This window comes from Chironomus tepperi, unplaced genomic scaffold, assembly GCF_022539635.2.
Source record: "Chironomus tepperi strain 1889 unplaced genomic scaffold, CSIRO-AGI_Ctep_v1 contig_450, whole genome shotgun sequence".
NCBI lineage: Eukaryota > Metazoa > Arthropoda > Insecta > Diptera > Chironomidae > Chironomus > Chironomus tepperi.
In genome coordinates, this window is record NW_027226572.1 from 763397 (window position 1) to 785710 (window position 22314).

The following is a 22314-nucleotide window of genomic DNA, read 5'->3' on the forward strand; positions in this document are numbered from 1 at the left end:
AGAAATTTGGGTCAAATATCCTTCATGCTACTTACAATATTCAAAGACATATCTCTTGAGGTCAAAATCAATCAATTTCAAGCTATGCTCAAAAAATTTCATTCACTATATATCAATTCCTGTGGATAGCAAGATTATTCAAGAATGTCATAAAATACGTCAATATCAATTGCATCAATTTTAAAGATAAAGTTCCATATAACTTTTTTTATTGAATGTCATTTGAATAGTTCAGCAATTATTGAAACATTACATTTGTTTAATAATAGTTATATTATAATTATTAATTAATGAATGAATTATAAACATATTAGGTTCAAGTTTATATCCAGATCCAGCCCATGTATGAGAGAGAAAACAGTAAGTAATGATTTTTATGTTTTGTTGCAATTTATTTAAACTGTTCAGCTTTCTTGTTGTTGAAGATGCTGAAAGTACTGTAAAGAATATGTAAATTAGACTGATAAAACTATGAGATGGTTTTGGGGACGTTCACAAATGACATGTTATGGTGCAGGGGTAGAGATGTGTCTAGAACTGTATATCGTCATTGTTTGTTGTTGCTGAGGATTCTAGGAACCTCAATTCATGATCTACGTCATTTATGAACGAACCAAAACACTTAATTTAATTAAATCCCCAACTCATACCTCAGGATTTTCCAGTATGAAGCGGAGGACATTATTAGTATATTCCTTTGTCAAGTAGTCATTATTTCCACGCTTTCCGAATCTATATAAATTAGATAATAGCACATTCTCGTTAATTGCCATATAAAAACTTTATAACGACAGAAAAAAAATAGTTTCTACGTGAAATGCCAAATAAGCATTCAGACAACAACCCATGCGTCTACATTATTTTTTTATTTAATTTAATGTAACGATTTTTCCACTAAAAAAACCAAAAATTAAGCAACGAAAAAAAAATGAAAAATTTAACAAAATGACCACCTTGGTGTTCTTGCATGTTTGCGATCTAACTGTTCGAGCATTTCTAGAACAAAGGTTATAGATACTCCATCATTATGCTCATAATGTCTGTAAATGTAAGAAAAAAGAAGAAAACAGGAGAAAAAGAGAGAAAAAATCATCCACCACGTGATTTTCATTGTTTTTTTTTTAATAATTTCAAATTTTAAGTTTTTTTATAAAAAAAAAGTCTTATTGAGAATTGAGTGACCTGTTAAGCTGCTTTGTATGTATCTAAATATTTATGATACACTGTTCATTAAGTATAAAATAGAAGCTTTTTAAGTACATGAAAGCAAATTGGATCTCATGGGGGATAAAAGAATCTCATCAATTTACAAAAAAAGGCATTCAAATTTCCATTAAAATTATTGCCAAAGTCCTGACTATTGTTTTGTTATTTTTGGGAAATTTGCAGCATGAAATTAAATTTCATGATATTCGATATAGCATTTCCACAGGGATTTAAAATTTTTATCACATGCAACAGTGCGGTGGTAGACAAGTGACACTAAAATTTAGTTTAAAAAAAGAAGCAAAAGATAAGTTTAATCCTTAATTTAAAAATGTGCATTTCTACAATTGGTGATTAGGAAAGTTTAGATGAGAGTTGGTTGTGCTTGATGTCTAACTTAAAATTGGTATTTGCCATTGATCCTTTTCCGAGTGGACAAAAATACGTAAGACTTGTCATTAACTAGTCGTAACGTATTATTATCCACTCGGGTTTGTAATTGTCCATTGGTAATTGCCAGCTTTAGACACCCATTGGTAATGGTCCATTGGTAATTGCCAGCTTTAGACACCGTCTGAGGTAGGCCATGAATTGATCTGTACCGTCAACGAATTAAGTTAGAAAAAATGACTCGTCCAAGAATTGCAGGGCTATATTTCTAGCATTTTAGAATTATAAACCTGTAGCTTTGGACACACTTTTCTAAAAGACAAACTGAAGTGACTTGGACCCTTTTTTCTCATTAATGCTAAATTTCAAAAACAATCAACTAAATTAAACTTCCGATTTTTTTTGCAATAATTGAATATATATCGTTGTTTGGCATTTATTGTTAAGTTTCTTGTCTAAAATTTGCAATCGGAAATTGAATTTCAAATTTCAAATTTTAGTCAAAACGTAGCAGAAGTAAGCAGATTTCAATATCCTGCTAATTCAATATCAATTGATTGTTTCTGAGTAAGGGAAATCTTTGTTTATGGCTATTATATAGCCATGGGAAATTTACTAAACCTTAGCATATCACTTAGACATTTTTCGGCTCCCAATATCTCAGTATTGACAGATTTTGATGATGGAATATTATATCTAAGCCTTTAGCAGAAAGTCTAACGTCTGAAGCTCCAAGAAATGAATTTTCTCCTAAACCTTTCCTGAAGCTTAAATGTGCTGCCTTAACAGACAGAGATCATGCTTTCATATTACAGAAAAAACAGTCTCTGCCTGTTAGGGTTGGCTGATCATTCACGTACCATTAGAATTGTTGTTGTGTATAAAACTAAGAGCAATACATTGTGTACAAAAATGAAATTCTAACTTCTAAAATTACCACTCAAAAACCATAAAATTAATTAAAATTTGCATGCTTTTTTCCAACCTTCATACATTTTAAAAATGTAATCAAACAAACTAGTCAAAGGAAGGTCTAGCTATCGCAAAAATGCACAAAAATAAATTTTCCAGGATGTAAAAACAAAAAAATAATGAAATACATAAAAAAGTGTGAATTGTGGATTAATAAATAATGAAAAGTTTTCGCTTTCATCATTGATCAACGGATAAATAAAAAATAAACATTCTACACTCATCATCGTGGCTTTAGACGGGTAGATGTGAAAAACAGAAGAGTGCAAAATGAAATATAAAAAAAAAATATTTTTTACCGCAATGAACATTGCAACTTAATAAAAAATTCATTACATAAAATGGTAGTAGGAATAATCTACATTTATAAAAAAGCAACAAACATTTCCGGATATATATTGATTAATAATGAAAAAATAAGAAGATATATATATTGAAATGTATACCTTGGCCTTGCAAATTGAGCATGCTTTGACTCAATGTCTTGTAGATATCGTAGTGCATCGACAACATTGACTGGATCACCACTGTGGTCTGGATTTGGATTGCCTGAACTTTCCATTATTTTAATGGAAATTAACAAGACAACCATAACTGCAATTGATAAACGTTTTGTGGCTAATAATGACTGCATCTTTTGTAGGTTGCTTTTTTTGTATCCTATGAATAATGTAAAAAGATAATGGAAAGTTGTTCATATGAAAATTGCACGTGACATGCAGAGTGACAAATTGAATTTAAGTAACATATATTGTGGGTGAACGGATATGAATATGAAAAAGGTGAAAAGTGATACACTTATGTATGGTACAACCATAGAGTTATAGAAGTAATGTAGATATAATCTAATCAATATCAACTATAAAAAGTATTACTGTCTTCTTATCATGTTTGAAATGCATACTAGAATAATATGATATATTATTGTTTCCTTGAATGTAACAAGAAGCTTGTATCAAGTCAAATGGTAAAAAGTTGAGAGTTTTTATTTATTGTCAATTACAAGGCTTGCATTTAATATTTAAGGAGATATTTATTAAAATTCATAGTATCATCCTTCATTCCTCTTGCTTGATCAATTGGAAAAGTGCAATTCTATCTCGAATATGCTCAAAACTTAATTTTGGTACTGTACTATAAAGCTTTCTTTATAGTCTTTGACTGTATTGCAGAAAAAGAACGTTTTTCCAACACCTTGTTCCAAATGAGTATCGAACCCGCGTCCTACGATTTCCGGTCGTATGCTCTTACCTCTAAGCTATTAGGGATTATCCGAAGTGCCTGGCAGAATGCTAATGTAAACTATTATTATATTTTAAAGGCTTCTAGACAGTGTTTAATTCTTTATAATTATTGCGGCTTTTCATGAAAAGTCCAACAGAATATGAAATGGACTCAACCATACTTGAATAATTTTGAGACTAAAAAAGCAATGTCAGTTGTAATTTATCTTCAAAATTAAGTTTAGCAGATATTTTCAATTACTTTTATGAATTTTTCTCATAATATTAAGAATAAATTTGACCTTATCATCACGCCTGATTGGAATACGTGACATTTCAACAACTCTTGATACATTTTTTCAAAAAACTTCTCGAAAATTGGTAATTTGAATGATATTTAAGCTGATTGTGGTTTGACATTAAATTTTTCAAATAATTATCCTCGTTGATTTTCCATGAAAAATTTTTTTTCACTTCTTATTATTTAAAAACCACTTGATTATCAAGTTACAATGAATATTTTAATTACAATTAATAATAATTTTGAGAATTCGTGTAATAAATCGTCATTCATGAAGTCGTATGGAAAATAATCAGGTTGTGTGAGAATTTATTGGAAACTTTAATAGAATATTTATTGATAACCCGAGCAACAAGATACAGTGAGTCACATTTGTCAACGGAATAATGGGTTCAGGCTCCGATGGGCGGGACATGTTGTTAGAAACCCTGTTGAAGCTGTTCATTCAGCTTCTTTAAGTCAAATATTATTCATGGCAAAAGAGCACGAGGAAGGCTCAATATATTGTTGTTGATAGAGATAGCAAGGCATTTGGTATCGGTAATTGGCATACGGAAGTAAGTTAACTATAGAGCCAGCTTTAGGAGATGTCTAAGGGAGATCATGGATTGCAATTGATCTGTACGATTAACGTACTTTAGCATACACGTTTGTTATGCTGTTCGGGTAACTAGCTTATGCAGATTGTTAGAAGGAAAGGTCATGTTTGGCATGCATTTAGGATTATTTCTAGAATTTCTGTGGTATGCATTTAAATAATCTATTTTGAAATAAGAATCTTTTAATTTCAATGTTATGAATTAAAACATTTATAATCTTTAGTAAAAGGTCATATTCTAATTGAATATCTAGTTGTGCTCGTATTTCCAATGCAAATCTTATTCTAAGGTTTCTTAATATTCAAATTCACTTTGATCTAGGTCTTTCTTCATAATTCAAATTCATAAATTTTCAAAGAAAAACCCAAATTAAATTTTTACACTCAGGTCATTGCTTTTTAATTACAGTAGATTGATCAAATTAGAGCAAATAATTAACACTTTTGCTGTTCGCAATTTGGACACAACCCTTAATTTTCATCATTTATTTTATTTACTATCGCCAAACACGCAGATCCAATAAAAGCCTCTTTTTCAACATATAGGCAAACAACATAATATTCCGTAAAAATAAATTTTTTATTGCAATTAAAACGATATTATGTATATATTTGTCCCATAAGCACACCGGCATTTATTGTCATAATTGTACAAAAATGATTTGAAGCTTATCGGTTGGCAATCAATGAATCAATTAATATTTTGAATAAATTGTTTATTGAAGATAATGTTTGATTTATTGATAGCAATTTTAACACAGGTTAAATTATATATTATTTTAAATTATTAAAAAATGGTTAATTAATTTTGTCGGGCAATAATTTTGGGAAATCGATGAGGTTTGGATGTTTAAATTCGAAGAATAGCTTATCCAATAGAAGTGTTGGTCAGAGTGGACCTGAGGGTATGGCACTATACAAGAGGGAGGAATTTGAACATTCACCTCCATTTACGTACATTTGCGAACCGATAGAAGATTGAAACGAGAGCCTAAATTTATTCGAAACCTAGTTATGAAAATTGTATTCTTGATCTCAGATCTCGAAGTAGACTCGGATTTTGTTCGAAAAATTCGACAAAAATCCATATTAATGCTCGAAATCTACTCGAGTTTTTTAAGGAGTCGAGTCGGCTTAGTTCGACTTTTCCATATAAAATTAGAGTCGACTTCCATGTCTCCATGATCCTACATCATAGTCAATATGAATTATGTTAATAGTTTTATCTACAAAATGAATTATTCCTGACAGTAACGTAGACTAATAAATACAATTCAACATAAAGTATATTCTAAGTTCAAACTTAGAACATACATTTGACCTTTCCCACATTTATGTATGCATGTTGCCATACATAAATAATCCCTAAAGTTTGAAGTTTTTATTTATTAATATTTTATATGATATTCTGGTCAGCATAATGACGTTGGTCAAACTGTTAATGACGTTAATTATTTGGAAGAAACATGAAAATATTAATTAATAAAGTTTTGACAAATATTAACAGTGGGGAGGCTAAGTACATGACTATTAACAGAACTAGACAGTTCTGAGATTTGATGTTTGAATTTAGTTTGTTACGTACAGCAATTGCTAAGATATTTCAAGAATTGACAGAATTTAAAGCTTTTAAGCTTTAGTAACACCAAAAACTTCTTCTACACTGTCCTTAATTCGTGTACCAAAATGTTTTCCAAAGAAGAAATTGCTTAACGCAAAATAAATTTTTCTGTGTTATTTAAACCAAAAAACTTGACAAACTTTCTGCTGTGCCTCTTCCTACATCATATTCTCATAATCCTTTACCATAAATGTGGCATTTAAAAGCTTCTTATTGATACTTTTAAAAGGCATTTTTGCGGCTTATAACTGCTTTTAATCACAACAGATTAGAAAGTTTTAATAGCCGAGTAAATTAATTTTATTTTTTAAAAAGGAAACAATAAAGTTAACAGTTCAATAAATACCCTCATCAGTCCATCGAGGGTGAATTGTTTAATTAAAAAGAAAAGAATTCTTTTTGGTCATAAATTAAGCAGAATTATGCTTAGTCACTTTATTTTTTACAATGGAATTTACATGGAAAGTTCTTGTTTGAAACTCTTTTCTTTTTTTGGGGTTGATTGCATGACGCGCGACTGTTAAAGGAATTTTTTTTTATGTACAAGTTGTCTAAACAGATGGCTTTATGGCTGTAAAAATAGTTTTACGCAATTTCTTGTGAAATTCGTCACTAGAAATATATTTTTTTACGCTAGATTTCCTTTTAAACTCATTCATTGCTTCTTCTTGTTGAGTTAATTTTTATGAATGAATCTGAAGGACTTCTTAAAGGTTTTGGGGGAAATGCTTTTTGGAAATTTCATGTAGATATAAATTTAAATGTTTACAAAATAGAAAAATGAGTACTTTTTTGAGATGTTTGCATAAATTTAAGAGATTTTTAAAATTCTGATGAAAAGGTTAAGCATTGTTTATCTCAGTTTTTATTGCTTGTAGGTAAAATATCAATTTCGAATGATTGATTATTCATTAAACCTAATCAACAAAACAATTTTCACGATAGAAAATGTAAATATTGTATTTCTTATGAATTTAAGGTTGATGTCTGTGAAATGAATGCAATAATCTAAAATCGAACTCAAAACAATGATAAACAATTTTCTTATTCTGTTCACAGGGAGTTTCTGAGAAAATTCGGCACATTTGACAGATTACCTAATAATGCTTGTTATATCAACAAACAAAATATCAGTTCCTTCTGTCTACCTTCTGTCGGCTTTTTAAACATTATTTCATAATTTTGATTAAATTTGGAAATTAATTGTTGAATGCAAGGATTTTTCTGCCGATTTAAATCAAAGCTGTTAGGAATTAAGGCTTTTTCTTTTTTTAAGAAAGCAAACTATTTTCACTTTTCAGATCATTTAAACTAAGAGCTGTATTAGGTAATTTCGCGACTAATAATTTGTATACTAGTGAAAGTGTGCTAGAGCTTTGCATTCAATTAACCATCATTTTATAGTGAAATCAGAATCATTTTTTTGATATCATTACTGCCTGTAGCCCACAAAGAAACTTAGTGAGCCGCGTTTCCACTTCATATGATTCGAAAAAGGACAAGATGAAAATTACCTCCTGTCGAGTCTCAAACCAATGATCATAAGGTCGGTTTTGTAATAGTAATTAGGTACCGAACAATTATGCTACTGAGCCACTACAACTCATCAAAATATAATATGCTTCAAAACTCATGCTAATGACATGTTTTCATGACAAGTCAAATGTGGGCTAATGTGATACAGAAATATCTTCATAAATGGTTAATGTATGATTCTACAAACATTTTAATCGGATATTTTTAGTTAAATTTTTAAAAAGACATTTTTGAGGTTAAATACAGAAACATTTTCAAGTCTTTGAAAAAAGTTATAAAGTTAAAAAAGTTAATCTATTAAAAATGAAAATACATCTGAATTATTTAAAAGTTTAATAATTTATACTTCTAGTTCTTTCTTTTTTTATAAATTACAAATTCTTTTAATTACAAGAATTTTTTTCTTTTTTTAAATTATAAATTCAAATGTTTCACAAGAAATCAAATGCATATTTCTGAGATTTTCTTTCTTCGTAGTGTCTTAAACATACCTAATCGATAACTGATAGTGGGATGATGAATTTATTATCAAAATGAGTTTTAAACCTTTATAAAAAATGTTTATTTAAATGATAAAAGTTGGATAATTTGAAAATTTGCAATTAATTTCACAATATTCATTAGAAGATTAAACATTACAAATTCATATCGCGTAGATTTTTATCATAATTTTTTTTGACACCTAAAGACTAATTTAACCGTAAAAAGTGTAATTTCATAACGGAATAATTTATTGTCACAGGTCAACTAAACAGCAATTAACAAATTTTTATTCATTACTTTTCATTTACACGTTATGAATTTTTCATGAAAATTAATTATTTTTGCATTTCTTACTTGCTTTTTATACTGAGGGGTTGAAATAAATTAAAAAATTATTAAAATTTCACTATTGCTCTTTTCTCACTTTTTTTTAAAATAAATTCTCTATGTATTTTTTCGTATTTCTGTTTTCTTGTGATCCTTTCACTATCACTGAATAATTTCAACTGTTGAACATTTCCTCACGATACGGCCAATTTATAGCATATTTTTTTTTCACATTGCGCTTTTTTCCGAGGGTGGTGGTGAGTGAAAATAAAATAAAAATTGTGGATGATAAAGACGACTGAGCGAGCGAACAGAATGAAAATCGATGTATGCGTGGAAGTGGATTGCTAACTGAATTTTTTTGTCATATTTTTGGCATTCGTGGCTTATTATTATTTATTTTTTGCGAGTCAAATTAACATGTAAAAGTAAATGATCTGAATGCTCCTAAGATAATAATTAAGATGAGGGATGGCAAGCGACGCCGTTTGGGAATATAAACAATTTATTTTTTTGACTAAATCGCTTTATAGTCAATAATATTGGGAGTTGGCTTGTAAAGATGCTTATTGATGACGTCGGTTGGATGGTGTTTGAAGGCTGTGAGAAGCTTTGAGCTTTTGGCTTGTAAATGAGATTCGTTGATTGGTAGGACGGATATAGACAGGTGATACAGCAAGTAAGGACAATGTGCAACCTGTGTGTCATCAACATTTTTTGGAAATGTGATGAACCATATATCGTGTATGGTTTCGGTCGAGGCTTAACACCAAGGGGTACCGCGAAAAATAAAAGGATTTAGGGTATGGTAGCAACTTAACTCGCTGGTGGAAGTTATAAGATATAGGGATGATAAAAAAATGCAACAATAGACCGGCGTGACTGAATTTGAGTCAAAATATGTGCATTCAGGACTCAAGTCAGACTTACGCTATCTATACTATGTGTCTTTCGGGACTACGTCAATGCTAGATTCATATTAAAGGAATTTTAGGCAAGAACTTTAGGCTATTTTAGATGCACTTTAGTGCATTTTAGATGCACATGCCTGCAGATTTCGATTGTACCTTATAGCTCGTACAAGGATGCAGATCTGCATTATTTGTCTGCACGCCTGCATTTTTGGACGAGTCCTTATTTATATTAAAGTAATCTTGGATCAAACTTCAATTTTCTTAGCATTTTACCTGGAGTGTGTTGAAGTTATGCTCCTATGAATCACCTTCACATGTTAATGACTTGTAGTTATTTACAAAATTTAAGAATCTTCGATTTACACATTTAAAAACATGAAAAAAATGTGTATAATTGATTATATTTTCTTCTTTTAAATGCTGTAGTTTTTGTATATAGGATTTACGGATATAACTGCTACAGTCCATCAGAATATCAGATTTTTCAGTAAGAAACAAATTCAAATGATTAAAGTGTGAAATCTACGTAGGTAAGCATGTCTCGTGACTTTCAATTCCTATCACGCCCTTTAAGACAGTTAAATATCGGGTGCATGTTTACTCGTGCATGCTCAATGTTTTTTTATGCCGAAAATTTTAGACTTTTTATTGGGAAATTTTCAATTTATTATTGGCATTTAAGAAGAATTATTTCATAATAGTAATACTTTTCCCAGCAAGATATCTGACCTTTAAAATTGAAATTATAAACAAGTTTACGATACAGACGCAGTACCTTTTTTTCAAATTTACTACGGATCACTTTTTGAAATTTAATTTTCTATGAAATCTAAGTTATATAATGTAAAATATATGTTTCAAGCAGATAATATCTTTAGGTATGAACTGCTTATGATAAGAATGTCGATCTACTTGACCCAGTTTCATTGATCAAAAACATGCCTGATTATCCTGTCGGTTCATTGCTCTTCAATTAGTTAATTTTGATTTAGAAATCATAAGATTTGCTTTTAATATTTTAAAAACTTCAGATTAAGGTGTCTTAGAGTTTAGTTGTGCCAATTTCTGTTTTTGAGAATAGAATACACTTAAAGTCATTTTGATATAAAACCTGTTCAATTTGAAGTTAATGAAAAATATTATAGTTGTTAATTATTATAATTTAAAACCTCTTTTTTGTTATCTAAACAGCATAATACTTCTGTCCCACCGACACAAATATTTGACTTTATATTACTGGCTCAGGTACATGTAAAAGACAGAAAACATGTGTGTGCTAGTATATTGAACTTAGTATGATATGACAATGATGGATTCAGGTAGTGGTGGGCAGCATGTGAGCCACCAAAAGCTTTTGGAAATGGTTTGAACCGCATGTCATTTGCGATTTTTGTCTAAGTTTACCAAAAAAGTGTGCAACGAAGTTAAAGATTGTCCACCACTAGAGTTAGGGTACATGATGAACTCCTTTTCATATCCAGTAGCAAGGTAATGGACGTGTCCTTGTATATGTTACTAATATTTTCTAAAGAGTCCGGTTTTCGGAGTTCAACCTTTGTCCTGTTTTCGGAGTGAAAACTCCCAAAATGGACAAAAATAAGTTAGAACTAGTCATCAACTGGACATTAACTAGCTAAAGTGTTTTTGTCCACTCGGATTTAAGTAAGTTTTCTAACTTCTATATTTTAAGGGCTTCTGAAAAAAGTATTAAACTAATCTAGCTACCCTCCTGGATAACCTTTTAAACTTTCTAAATAAAATACTATGTTGGGCGTTACTTCCATGGTTTGATAAATGTTGCATCTTGATGTGAATATGTAACAAAAAAAAATCTATTGCACTGCACATCTTGCGTCAATGCGATTCTGTTTTTTTTTATTACTACAGATGCTTTGTCTTAATCTAATAGTTTATGTTCAAAATCAATATATGCATTTGAATCCACATCATATCCTTTTATTTGAAAAGGAAAAAAACTAAGTTTTTTTCGAGTAAGTTCTAGCTTATTCCTGATTTTAAAATAAAAGGTAGATATTAATAAAATAAAGAATTGTATTTATATATTTTCTCATGTCTTTTACAGACATATGTTTCGTAGAAAATATATACAGCGTACTTTTTTTTGGTGTTAAAATGAAATTCATGTTTCTGGCATGAACGTTATGATTCCAGATGACTTTATAATCTTTGGCATATTATTCTGGGCAACCTGTTTTGAGTAAGGGCACACCTCAACCATATTACGTCAATATAGTAAGCTGTCGATAGAGACAGTAGTGCATTTAAATCTAATTCGGAATAATATAGAACCAGCTTTATGCATCATCTGAGGGACCTGAATCACAGCTCGTACGGCTATCAAAGTAAGTAAGCAAGTGTACAAACTTAGAATCTTCACAAAAAATCTTTTTTTAAATTTTTCTTAATCAATTCTAGGTTAACCATTATTCTGGACATGTTGATGGAAACCTGTGGAAGCTCTATTGAAAAAAGTCTTTTAAATCAAATTTCGTTGCCAACAAAAGAGTGCAAGGAAGGCTCAAGCATCTTTTGGAGAGAAGCTGTCGATAGAGATAGTATTGCATTTGGTATCAGCAATTGATGGCCAGCGATAGAGTCAGCTTTAGAAGATGCTAAGGGAGGTCATGGATGGCAATTGATTTGTATGACCAGCGGAATAAATAAGTAAGTATTCAGATTTCAGAATATCAGTGCCTCGACACACATGTTGCCCACCACTGAAATCTATATGAACTAAATGGCTAATTACTGCAACTTCGTATTTTTTAATAATCCAATCCAAGTACGTCATTTGAAAAATTACCGAGATTAACAAAGAAGTTTTGCAAGAAAAAATCTCAATTAACTTCAAAAAATTATTAATTTGACGTCATAATCTTTACGTAGGAGAAAAAACCCAAAAAAAAGTTGCAAAGAGGATTTAATTATAGCTTTTTTTGCTGCAATGAATCAATTATCAATAGACTTATGTGAGACAAATGTGGATACGTCATTAGAATATTACAAAAATACTCCAAACATTTAAAATAGGTCATAGACTACAATCAATATTATGAATAATTCAAAAATTTAAATTAAAGTTGAGATTCTCCTTATTTTTCCAAAATTATCAAGTAAGACATTTTCCGATTTGCATGAATTTTACTCCTTGCAATTCAAATAAATTCCAAATCATTGAATCAAAAACTTTTTAGGTCAAAAAGCACAATTTATCGGAATCAAATTGCGTTATTTAACGTCAATACCTTTTTATCACAATTATTATTATTATTTTATTTTGTATTTTCTATTACTGAATTGCATAAACTGTTTGATTTACAATTTTATTATTATAGCTGCAGTAAACATGAGTAATTTCGAGGCGGGGATATTTAATGTAATTAATTTCTTATCAGAAATCAATTTTAATTTATCTCAATATTCATTTCCGGGTTTTTCATACGTTTGTGCCTTTTGTTAATGATAAGGAAATGTTGGATATGTGGCGCTATCTATAGAAAAGCTCGGGAAAGTTTGGCATAAGATGGAAATTTTCAAAAAGGAAATTTCGTTACGGTTTTTCATAATTTTCGTTTATTTTTGTGTAAGGTAACCTGAACAGCACAAAACTGTTAATAAGTCCAAAATCCGGCCACAGAACAGCGTGACTCTTACTTGGAGTCGAACTTAGATTCGATAACATCCAGATTCACCGATCCAAAGTTACTAGTACCGGATTTCGGATTGATTAACCGACTTGTCTTATTCGGACTATTGAGAAATGTTCATTAATTTGGCTTTTTATCAAACAAATATGCAAAGTGTTTCATCAAACGTCATAAATAAGCTGAAAATAAGCTCCGTATCCAAATCAATAGACAATAAAACTAAATTCAATTGAAATGAGGTTTCGTCCAAAAGTTCAACATTAACAAATTGATTTTTTGTCTTTCCCGTGCTTTATGCGCAGACTATTTATGAATAATTTCGAAGAATTATTAAATTTAACGATCATTAAGGAACATTAGCTACCAAAAAAATCTAAATTCTAATGATCAAATTACCTTTAGCTTCCGTTATGGATCTTTATGTGATCAAGTTTTATGGCCATTCAATTATAATCAATTTTTAAGGTTCAACACAAGACATTAATGAAATGTTTTCTTCATGAACTTGTATTTTTGATATTGACTTTGTGATCATCGGATATATTTTGCACATAACCTTAAAAATATTTAATTTTTTAATGATTTAATTGTAATAGGAGATTAAAAACTTGTTAATTTTATTGTAAGTATATTTACATTGTACTCATAGGTGATAATGCTATCGGCTGATTCCGTAAAGTATAAAACTTTATGATAATTTTATTAATTTTTTGTTGTGACTACTTTGATTTGAGTCAATTACATCAAGGTAATTATTCGATGACTTTAAATATTCAGGATTAATTTATATGTCATAAGACTTGCTGGGAATTTAAAATAATATTAAAGAATAAAATTTAGTTTGTCATTATTCTTAGTAAAATGATGCGTAACTTATTAAAATATAATTTTATTGAATGAAGATGTTGCAATGGTAATTATGGTGAAATTTAAAAATTCAAGCTTTGACATTTTTAAATACCTTGACTCTAAAAACTTAACGTTTTTGTAGATGGTCATAAGAATGTCAGAGGGAATTTCAATGATGGGAAAGATCGCGAGTTTGTTACACCGTCAATTGGTTTGCATTTGCCAGATGAATCCGCAAAGGAAAATATGCTTCAAAGCTACATGGTACTCATCCCCTAATCATAACTAAATCACGAGCCATAATTTGCATTCTGTAACATAATTTTCACACATCGCACATGTGACATGTCCCCATTCCCACATAATCGTGGCGTAATTTCCAAACGTTTCTCAAATTTATTTGATTCATTATCACTTCAATTTATCAAAATAAGTACGTCTAATATTTTAAAAAAATAAATACAAGTGATAATTGTGGAAAATATTTGGGGAATCAACATCATTATAACAGCAATGATCGCATCAAATATCTTAATCATCATTTCTAAAATTTTATATTGAGTTGATTAGAGGCAGGAATGTTCAAAATGAGCTCGTCAGCTAGTTGAACACTCTAAATCAGTGGTGGACATCATATGTGCCCCCAAAATGTTTTGGAAATGTCATGAAGCTCATGTCTTATGGGGTTTTAGACGAGTTCAACCAACGAGGTGTGCTTCAAAATACAAAACGTTGCCTACAACTGCTCTAGATATTTGAACTTGTCAGTTGTCAATATCAGGTCTCGTTTCAATCATTCACTCTGTTACTATGTTGTAACTTACAATGTATTCTTCTCGCTTACTAATTACGCGATTAATGACCCGTATCATCATCTCACGTTTCCCCAAAACTGTTATTCTGAGAAGCTGAATTATTTGAATGTCTGAAAAATGACTAGTCTGATGGTGAAATTTGAATCCAAGAGTCAAAATTCAACAACAACTTTTATGATTCGCATCTTGCCAACTGCGCTAAAGTACTTTATTTTTTTTAGTGATGTACTTGAAATCGACGACAGATCTTTAAGTCTGACTTTTTAGATGACAAGAGAGCATCTAAAGAACTCATGGATAGAAATAATCGATCGAGATAGTATTGTGGATTGGGAAGTGGACACCAGTGATAGAACTAGCGGGGGAGGTCATAGACCACATTTGATCTGTAAAGCAAGCAAAGTAAGTAAAGAAGATACTTTTCGACCCCCCTCCAAGTCCCTTCCTAAATGCACTAGGGCATGGCCGTCTCGAAATTCCCACTCAGTAATTTGAAGTTAAAGGCATTTTTCTCCTTAGTACGACTTTTAAGTATCCATTTTGATAGCTATTATTGTAGAAATTTATTCCCACTAATATGTAAGAACCAAATGACACCTCAGACATTCTTAGGTTCTTATATACACCTCAGACACACCACAAGTCAACGAGACAGATAAATTAAACTTATTTTCTCAATGAGAGCTTTATTTGCCTACGTGATTTGCCTCAAAAAATCCGTTCCACACATAAAACAAAAAATTCCCATCACATTTGCGTAAATCTTCTAAATTAAAATAAAACAATTAGATTCTTCAGAATCAGCCGTGTTTATTACTCAATTTTTTCAAATAAATCATTAGAAACCAAGAAAGAAAAAAAGAACAGCAGCTCCGCGAGAATATGCTACGCGTGTTAAGCTCTATTGACTGTAAGGATGAACGAAAAGAGAAAAAAAGCTCCCCGAGAATAACAAAAAATTTAAATGAGAGGAGAGTATAAAGCAGTCTCTCAACTAGAAGCGCATGTTGGCTTTTCGTACGAAAAATTCATTTGAGATTATCGCAAACTGCAAATACGATTGATCGTTTAGCTCACAAGTCGATCATTCATCTTTCCTCTCGTGTGTGTCGTATGCTTTTTAACTTAATTTTCTGTAGATTTTTTTACGGAGCAAAAAAAAGCACAAAATTGAGTAGCAATGTGAGTTTTGTTGATAAATAAAGAAGAAAAAAAAATTATTGTGTATACTGATCATGAGAAAAAAAATAGCGCAGTTTTGCAGCAGCATTGAAGCAATAAAGATTTTTTTTTTGCTCTAAGAAATATAAAAAGCCGGTGAAGAACGATCGCATCCTACCATAGTATCTCGAGAGTTTAAATCGACAACATCTCGCGAATTTCCTTGTTTTTTTTTTTGTTCTTAAATTAAAATTAGAATTGTTCTTAGTGAAATATTAAAAAGATTTAAAAGTGACAAAAAATAAATTTCTATCAGTTTTAAGATTGAAAAATAATTTCAAATTTTAAAAAGTTTTTGAAATTTAAAAAAAAAAATATATTTCAAAAAATTTAAAAAACATATTTTAAAATTAAAACTAAATTAAAGTTTTACTAAAAAAATATTAAAAAGTTAAACTGTTAAAACTGAAACTAGTGAATTGAAAATTATTAAATATCATAGACAGTTAGTGATTGTGTAAGGATAAAAATTCGACAGAACTTTGAAAGTTTAATTTGCAAAAAATGAAATCGTTTGAAAAGTTATCAATAAAAGTTTAAAAATTAGATATCATTAAAATTTGAATTAAGTAATATTCATATTTTTCTGCAATTGCCTTAAAATTATTGAACAATTTTTTTATTTTTATAAAAACAGAATTTTTTAAATAGAAAAACTTTTTTTTAAATTTGACTAAAATGAAAAATTTAGACAAATAAAAATTTAATTATTTTCAATCTATTTTTTTCAAAAATTTTAAGATTTAAAAAAAACCCTTGAATCAAAAATTCTAAAATTTAAAATTCTGAACTTTTAAATTTAACTTTCTAAGTTTTTAAATTAAAAATACTATTTTCTTTTGAAATTTAATTCAAACTAAGTTTCAAAATTTATTTGATTTTTCTTTAAAAAAATAAATAAAATTTTGTTCTGAAAGTGTCAGAATTTTCAAAGATGTTCTAACATTTTGGTTTTATAATTAATGTCATTAAATTGTATTTAAACTCTAAACAATGCAGCAATGTTATTTGATATTGTCAAATTAAGTCTTAATCTTTAAAAAGAAACAAATAATATGATTGACTAAACAAAAATTCCACGAAAGAAGATCAAATTCATGCAAAATTTATGCACTTATTTTTATTAAGCAATCATAAATACTTTTGAACTGATTCAAAATTTTGTGAACTATTTGACAATATTTTATTAAATATTGATGATTTTTGGGGAAATCCCTATGAAGTATAATGCCATGCCATTCCATGAACAAGTGTGAATCAAGTTCATCAATAATTTCAAGATCATTCAGTTAATTATGTGAGAGTGTTTAAGAGATAATATAGCCAAATATTTCTCCATATCCTCTCTGCAAAAAATATTAACAACGATTAGTAAACAAATAAATTAAAGAAAAAAATAATTGCTTTGCGAACGCGTAAAAAATTAATTAAAATAAGCTTGAAATTTAGTTTTTTAAAATTTAATGTTGCAAAAGTGAATTTTTAATTTTTAACTTTTAGAAAAAAGTTATTAAAAAAAAAAGAAATTTTTATTCTATTGCAAATTTAAATTCTAATTCTAAAATTTAAATTTTTTGAAATTTTAATAATTTTAATTAAGAATTTAAACCTTCTAATCTTGAAAAAAAAAATTAAAATCAAGAAAATTATAAAATAATATTTTAAATATGCTTAAAAGCAATAACCAGTTTAAGCACGTGTGCTGAAAAATGCTACTGGGTCAAAAAACTCTTATTTACCATAATACAAAATATAAAAACTAGAGTAACATGCAAAAAATTTCAATTAGTTAATGCATTTCGTGAAAAAACACGCTTGTATAGAAATATTACATAAGAATATTGCCGGCAAAGAGTAAAATCGTAATGTGAATAAAATAGTATTTTGTTCGAGTAAATGAAGAAGCACGAAGATCTTAAAATGGTAGCGTCAATGGTCAAGTCCTTAAAAATGACTTTTAGTGAAAATAATGATTTTTTTTTGTAAACTGAATTTTTTTAAAAATACGATAAAAAGTTTATGAACTAGATATTTTTTAAAAAATTTAAATTAACTATATATAATTTATTAAATTTAAATTTGTTAAAAATTAAAAAAAATTAAAAATTGAAAAAAAATTTAAATTTAAAATCAAATTAAAACATTTTACGAAATAAATTGAAATTTCTAAAATATTAAATTTGATAAATTCCTTAAACTGAAATTTGTTAAAATATTAAATTGAACTTTAAATCTTCAAAAAAATTCAATTTTTCAATTCAAAATTGAAACTGAAATTTCTTAAAATATCAAATATTTGATTTACAAAAAAATTTTAATTCAACTTAAATTTTCTTAAATCCAAACACTTTTACTTGTATATTTACTACAACTATAGTCATTAACTATTAATTTTATGTTTTACATAAATGCAATTCAAATCAATTCATTTCCATCCCATTTTCGAAATTAATAGCTTATAACACCTTGATATATATATTCAAAATAATCAATTTAAATATCTTTAATAGTTCTTATTACGATTCTTAAAAATCTCTCATAAATGAGATTTTTGCACGACGATTCATAAAGTAACACAATGAATTATTCAATCTATTCAAAAATTGAGGCTGTCTCGTTTTATAAGCATCAATTTGCAAAAAATTAGTTTCATTACATTTCTTTTAATTGTTGCTGAATAAAAGCTGTTACAAAATTTGAAGAAAATTATTAATTTTTACGTAAAAAAGGTGAATTTTGATGATATTAGTTAGCTGAGTGCCATGCAACCGTATACCGTGTGCGGTTTTGATCGACTCTTACCACCAAGGTGTTAAAAGGTTGCCACCACTAAGCCTAAGTCAATAAAATATTCATTCTTAAAAAATTCTTCAATAAAATCCTTAAATTGCATGCAAAAGAATCATAATTCCAATCAAATAGAGTCAAAGCACTACATTGAGTACTGCAATCAATTGAATGCTAGTAGGCTACAATTTCAAGTTTAATAAAACGTCATTGGCATTCATCGGTATTACAGCCTAGTTAAGTAAAGTGTAAAAAATATCAATACATAATATCATATTTGCACAATAATTATGAACACATGATTTAATTTAATATGAACTAGAGTTAGAGTCTTAAGTGATTTGTATGTGAATGGTTTAATGCACCACAGAGCATTGAGAATTAAAATGTAGTGTATAAATTTGATATGACCATTTAGTTGGATTATTAACTTTTAAGGAACTACTTAATTGGTTGGGGATTGGATTATTGAAGGACAGTTTTTGGTCAGAAATATACATGAAGGTCTACATGCATGAATGCGATACTGATCAGAAACTATTAAAGATCTTTAACTCCGCATCCTTGTTGTAGTGTCGCAGGTTAGACGAATCCACCCTAAAAAGCACAATCTGTTTCGTAATGCGATTGTTACCTTAATGATGAAAAATGCGATTTACCACATTGTGTAGCTCGGGTACAGTATTACCAGAACTCAAAATCCACCTGAATTTTATATAGAATTGAGTAGACAAGAGCTCAGAATAGATTAATCAATTTCCTCAACATGTGTAGTACGACACACTAGAATGTCGTCAAATGCGATTCTGGTCAAGGCTTACCACTAAGATATACCATGAAAAATTAAAGTTTCCTATCACTTCCTTGGCTTGAAATGTGATACACACTAGAATTAGGGCATGTCCAAATCTTGGTTTCAATGAATTTTCGAGACCGTGACCAAGATTACAAGGGAATTTTTCAAAAAATTCTCTAAATCGTGATTTGGAAGTTTTGCCCTAGCAGAAAATGAGTTACTTCTTACTTCCTTGGCTGGGGCGCACGGGGGCCCATTGCCGCGTTTAAAGAACGTCTGTAGACAGCTCTATCTTTCGATAACTTCTGCCAATTTGGGATATTGAGAACTCTAGCGTCCTTATCAACACAACCAATCCAGGACATTTTCGGTCTTCCTCTTGATGTGTAGACTAAATGAGCGTGTTTTTGAGTATCTACAATTAAAATAAATAACTGAGGATACTCAATTTTGCGAGCATATTTATGCAATATTTATGAGCATGATTCTTGGCTGTTCAGGTTGGTCTCGCTTAACTAGAACAGGGTCTTCCAATGCTTACCCTGCTTCCCCTGCATACATCTTTACACTTTTGCATTCTAAATACCTGATTGAATTGCAGACCTTGAAGACAATTATCATTTTTGTTATTTATATAATTAAAACTGTTGACAAACTATATTTTATTAATATATTCTCATGTATAACTAATTCAATATTGTTTTTTTGAAATTTTAATTACTTCTTGTTCAAAAATTCCGACAATTTTCTCAGAAATCATTACAAATTTACCCTTAAATGTCCATTCTATATCAATCCGCAATATTAAGCTTCATATTCCTTTAGTCATGGTTATTTTAAAGCCAAAGTCCATAACGAAATTGAAATTGAAAAAAAAAGTTTAAGTTTACATTCTAAAGTACATATCATTTAGCATGTAATGACGATAATGCAACTAATACAGTGAAAATTTAAGATTGACTGATCCAAAAATAAATTTGCATTTTTTTTTTTTTTTGGGAAATTACCGTCGATGACAAATAAAGGAAGTTTTATTGACTTATTTTGATAAATAGATACGCTATTAGAACTGGTCAATATTTAACTACAAATTTTTTTGGCTGAATCATTAACAAATAAAAAAAGATTTTCTGTGAATCATTGGGATTGCTTGTGGCAGACAACTTGTGGCTTCTTAATTTTATTATTTGATGAATTAATGAGTGTCAATAAATATTCAAATTATATTTGACAAATTTCCGTAACAATAAAAAATTGGATTTACTCATTAATTTTTTCAATATTTACGCACGACTGTTATATGCGTTTAAGTAAGTCGAAGTGGGTCGGTAACGGAATGGCTTCGTACTTTGGGATTCAATCATTTCGCAACGACCCAGCGATCATAGGTTCGAGACTCGGTATGGGAACCCTTTCCAAATGTTCTTTTTCGAGTCATATGAAATGAAAACGCGGCTCACAGTCTTCCTTTTATAGGCTACAGGCAGTAATGTCGCCAAAGGAGTGGTTCGGATCCCACCGACCTGTGTAGCCTTTGTACCATCAACTGTGTAGGTTTAGGTTTGAGGACGTGAGTCGAGCCACCTCGGTGGTTGAAAACTGCTTCAAACTGTCCTTTTTCGAATCATATGTATTGGATATGCGGCTCACAGTCTCACTTTATAGTCAGACAACAAGTTTACAATAACGTCATCAAATGATTGGTTCAAATCCCAATTTAAACTGTAGTCTCTGTTTGAGCTCAGTGGCTTGTCGAGCCCCTCACTCGTTAAACTGTCCTTAGCCTTAAGACATATGACACATATGACTTAAAGCTCTGGATCTCTCATATCTAAATATATAAAATTGATTTTCTTACCAAAAGTCATGCTTAATATGTAGATGCATTTTACAAATACTTGAGGTTAATGAGAATTAACATTAATTAAATTCAAAAGTGGTTATTTTAGTATTACAAATCCATAAGCATCTCCACGTGAGTATGACTTAATTCTCATGACAAAAAGTATAAAAAAAAATCTTGTCAATATCACTAAACCATAATGTGTACTTGTTAATGAATACGATAGTTATTTTTAAAAAAATCTCTCAAGAACAACTTGTTGGAAGGATGAAATCAATATCGTTGATTGAGATTCTTAGAAGTTGAGCATGCGTTCTTTTGTAATCACGTGCAAAGCTTAATTCTCATGTGACTCAAAGTCACTTGAAATTGCTAGCTGAATTAAGGTTAGATTTATGGGATTCCCGATGTCATAACGTTTGGTTTTTTTCAAAAATGTCTAGTGAAAGGATTGAACAATTAAGCTTGTATAATATGCTCGATTATGACGTCAGAGATTAGAATCATGTGATAAATAAACAAAAATTCTGTACCGTTAAGTTCTTGTCCTCTGTAATGAGTCTTGTAGAGGAGTTTAATTAATTAGAAATTGATTAATTTTGATGATTTTAAATTAATTAGCTTAATAAGATCAATAGTGCAACACCGCATTCATGAGATCAAAAATCAGAAGATTAACCTGTCAATTATAGAATTAAAGCAAATCTAGATTTAATGATTTAAGAACTACTTATTTTAATGTCATTATCTGAATTTCCCGATCG

The 22314-nt window shown here is 29.5% G+C and overlaps 2 protein-coding genes across 2 annotated transcripts in view; one reads left to right on the top strand and one right to left on the bottom strand.

Annotated features, from left to right (window-relative positions):
- Positions 1–174: 174 nt before the first annotated feature.
- LOC139098685 (uncharacterized) lies at positions 175–8849 on the bottom strand. Its single transcript, XM_070650947.1, has 5 exons — positions 8685–8849; positions 3015–3228; positions 954–1040; positions 651–732; positions 175–437 (listed from the first exon to the last, which is right to left on the bottom strand). Exons 2-5 carry the CDS (start codon positions 3200–3202, stop codon positions 405–407), a joined length of 390 nt encoding a protein of 129 aa, XP_070507048.1. The 5' UTR covers positions 3203–3228; positions 8685–8849; the 3' UTR covers positions 175–404.
- Positions 8850–16473: 7624 nt separating this feature from the next.
- LOC139098663 (lysosome membrane protein 2-like) overlaps positions 16474–22314 on the top strand; it is a 31216-nt gene continuing 25375 nt past the window's right edge. The window contains exon 1 of the mRNA XM_070650907.1: positions 16474–16581. The gene's annotated coding sequence lies outside the window, so the exon portion shown is untranslated. The remainder of the gene's footprint in view (positions 16582–22314) is intronic.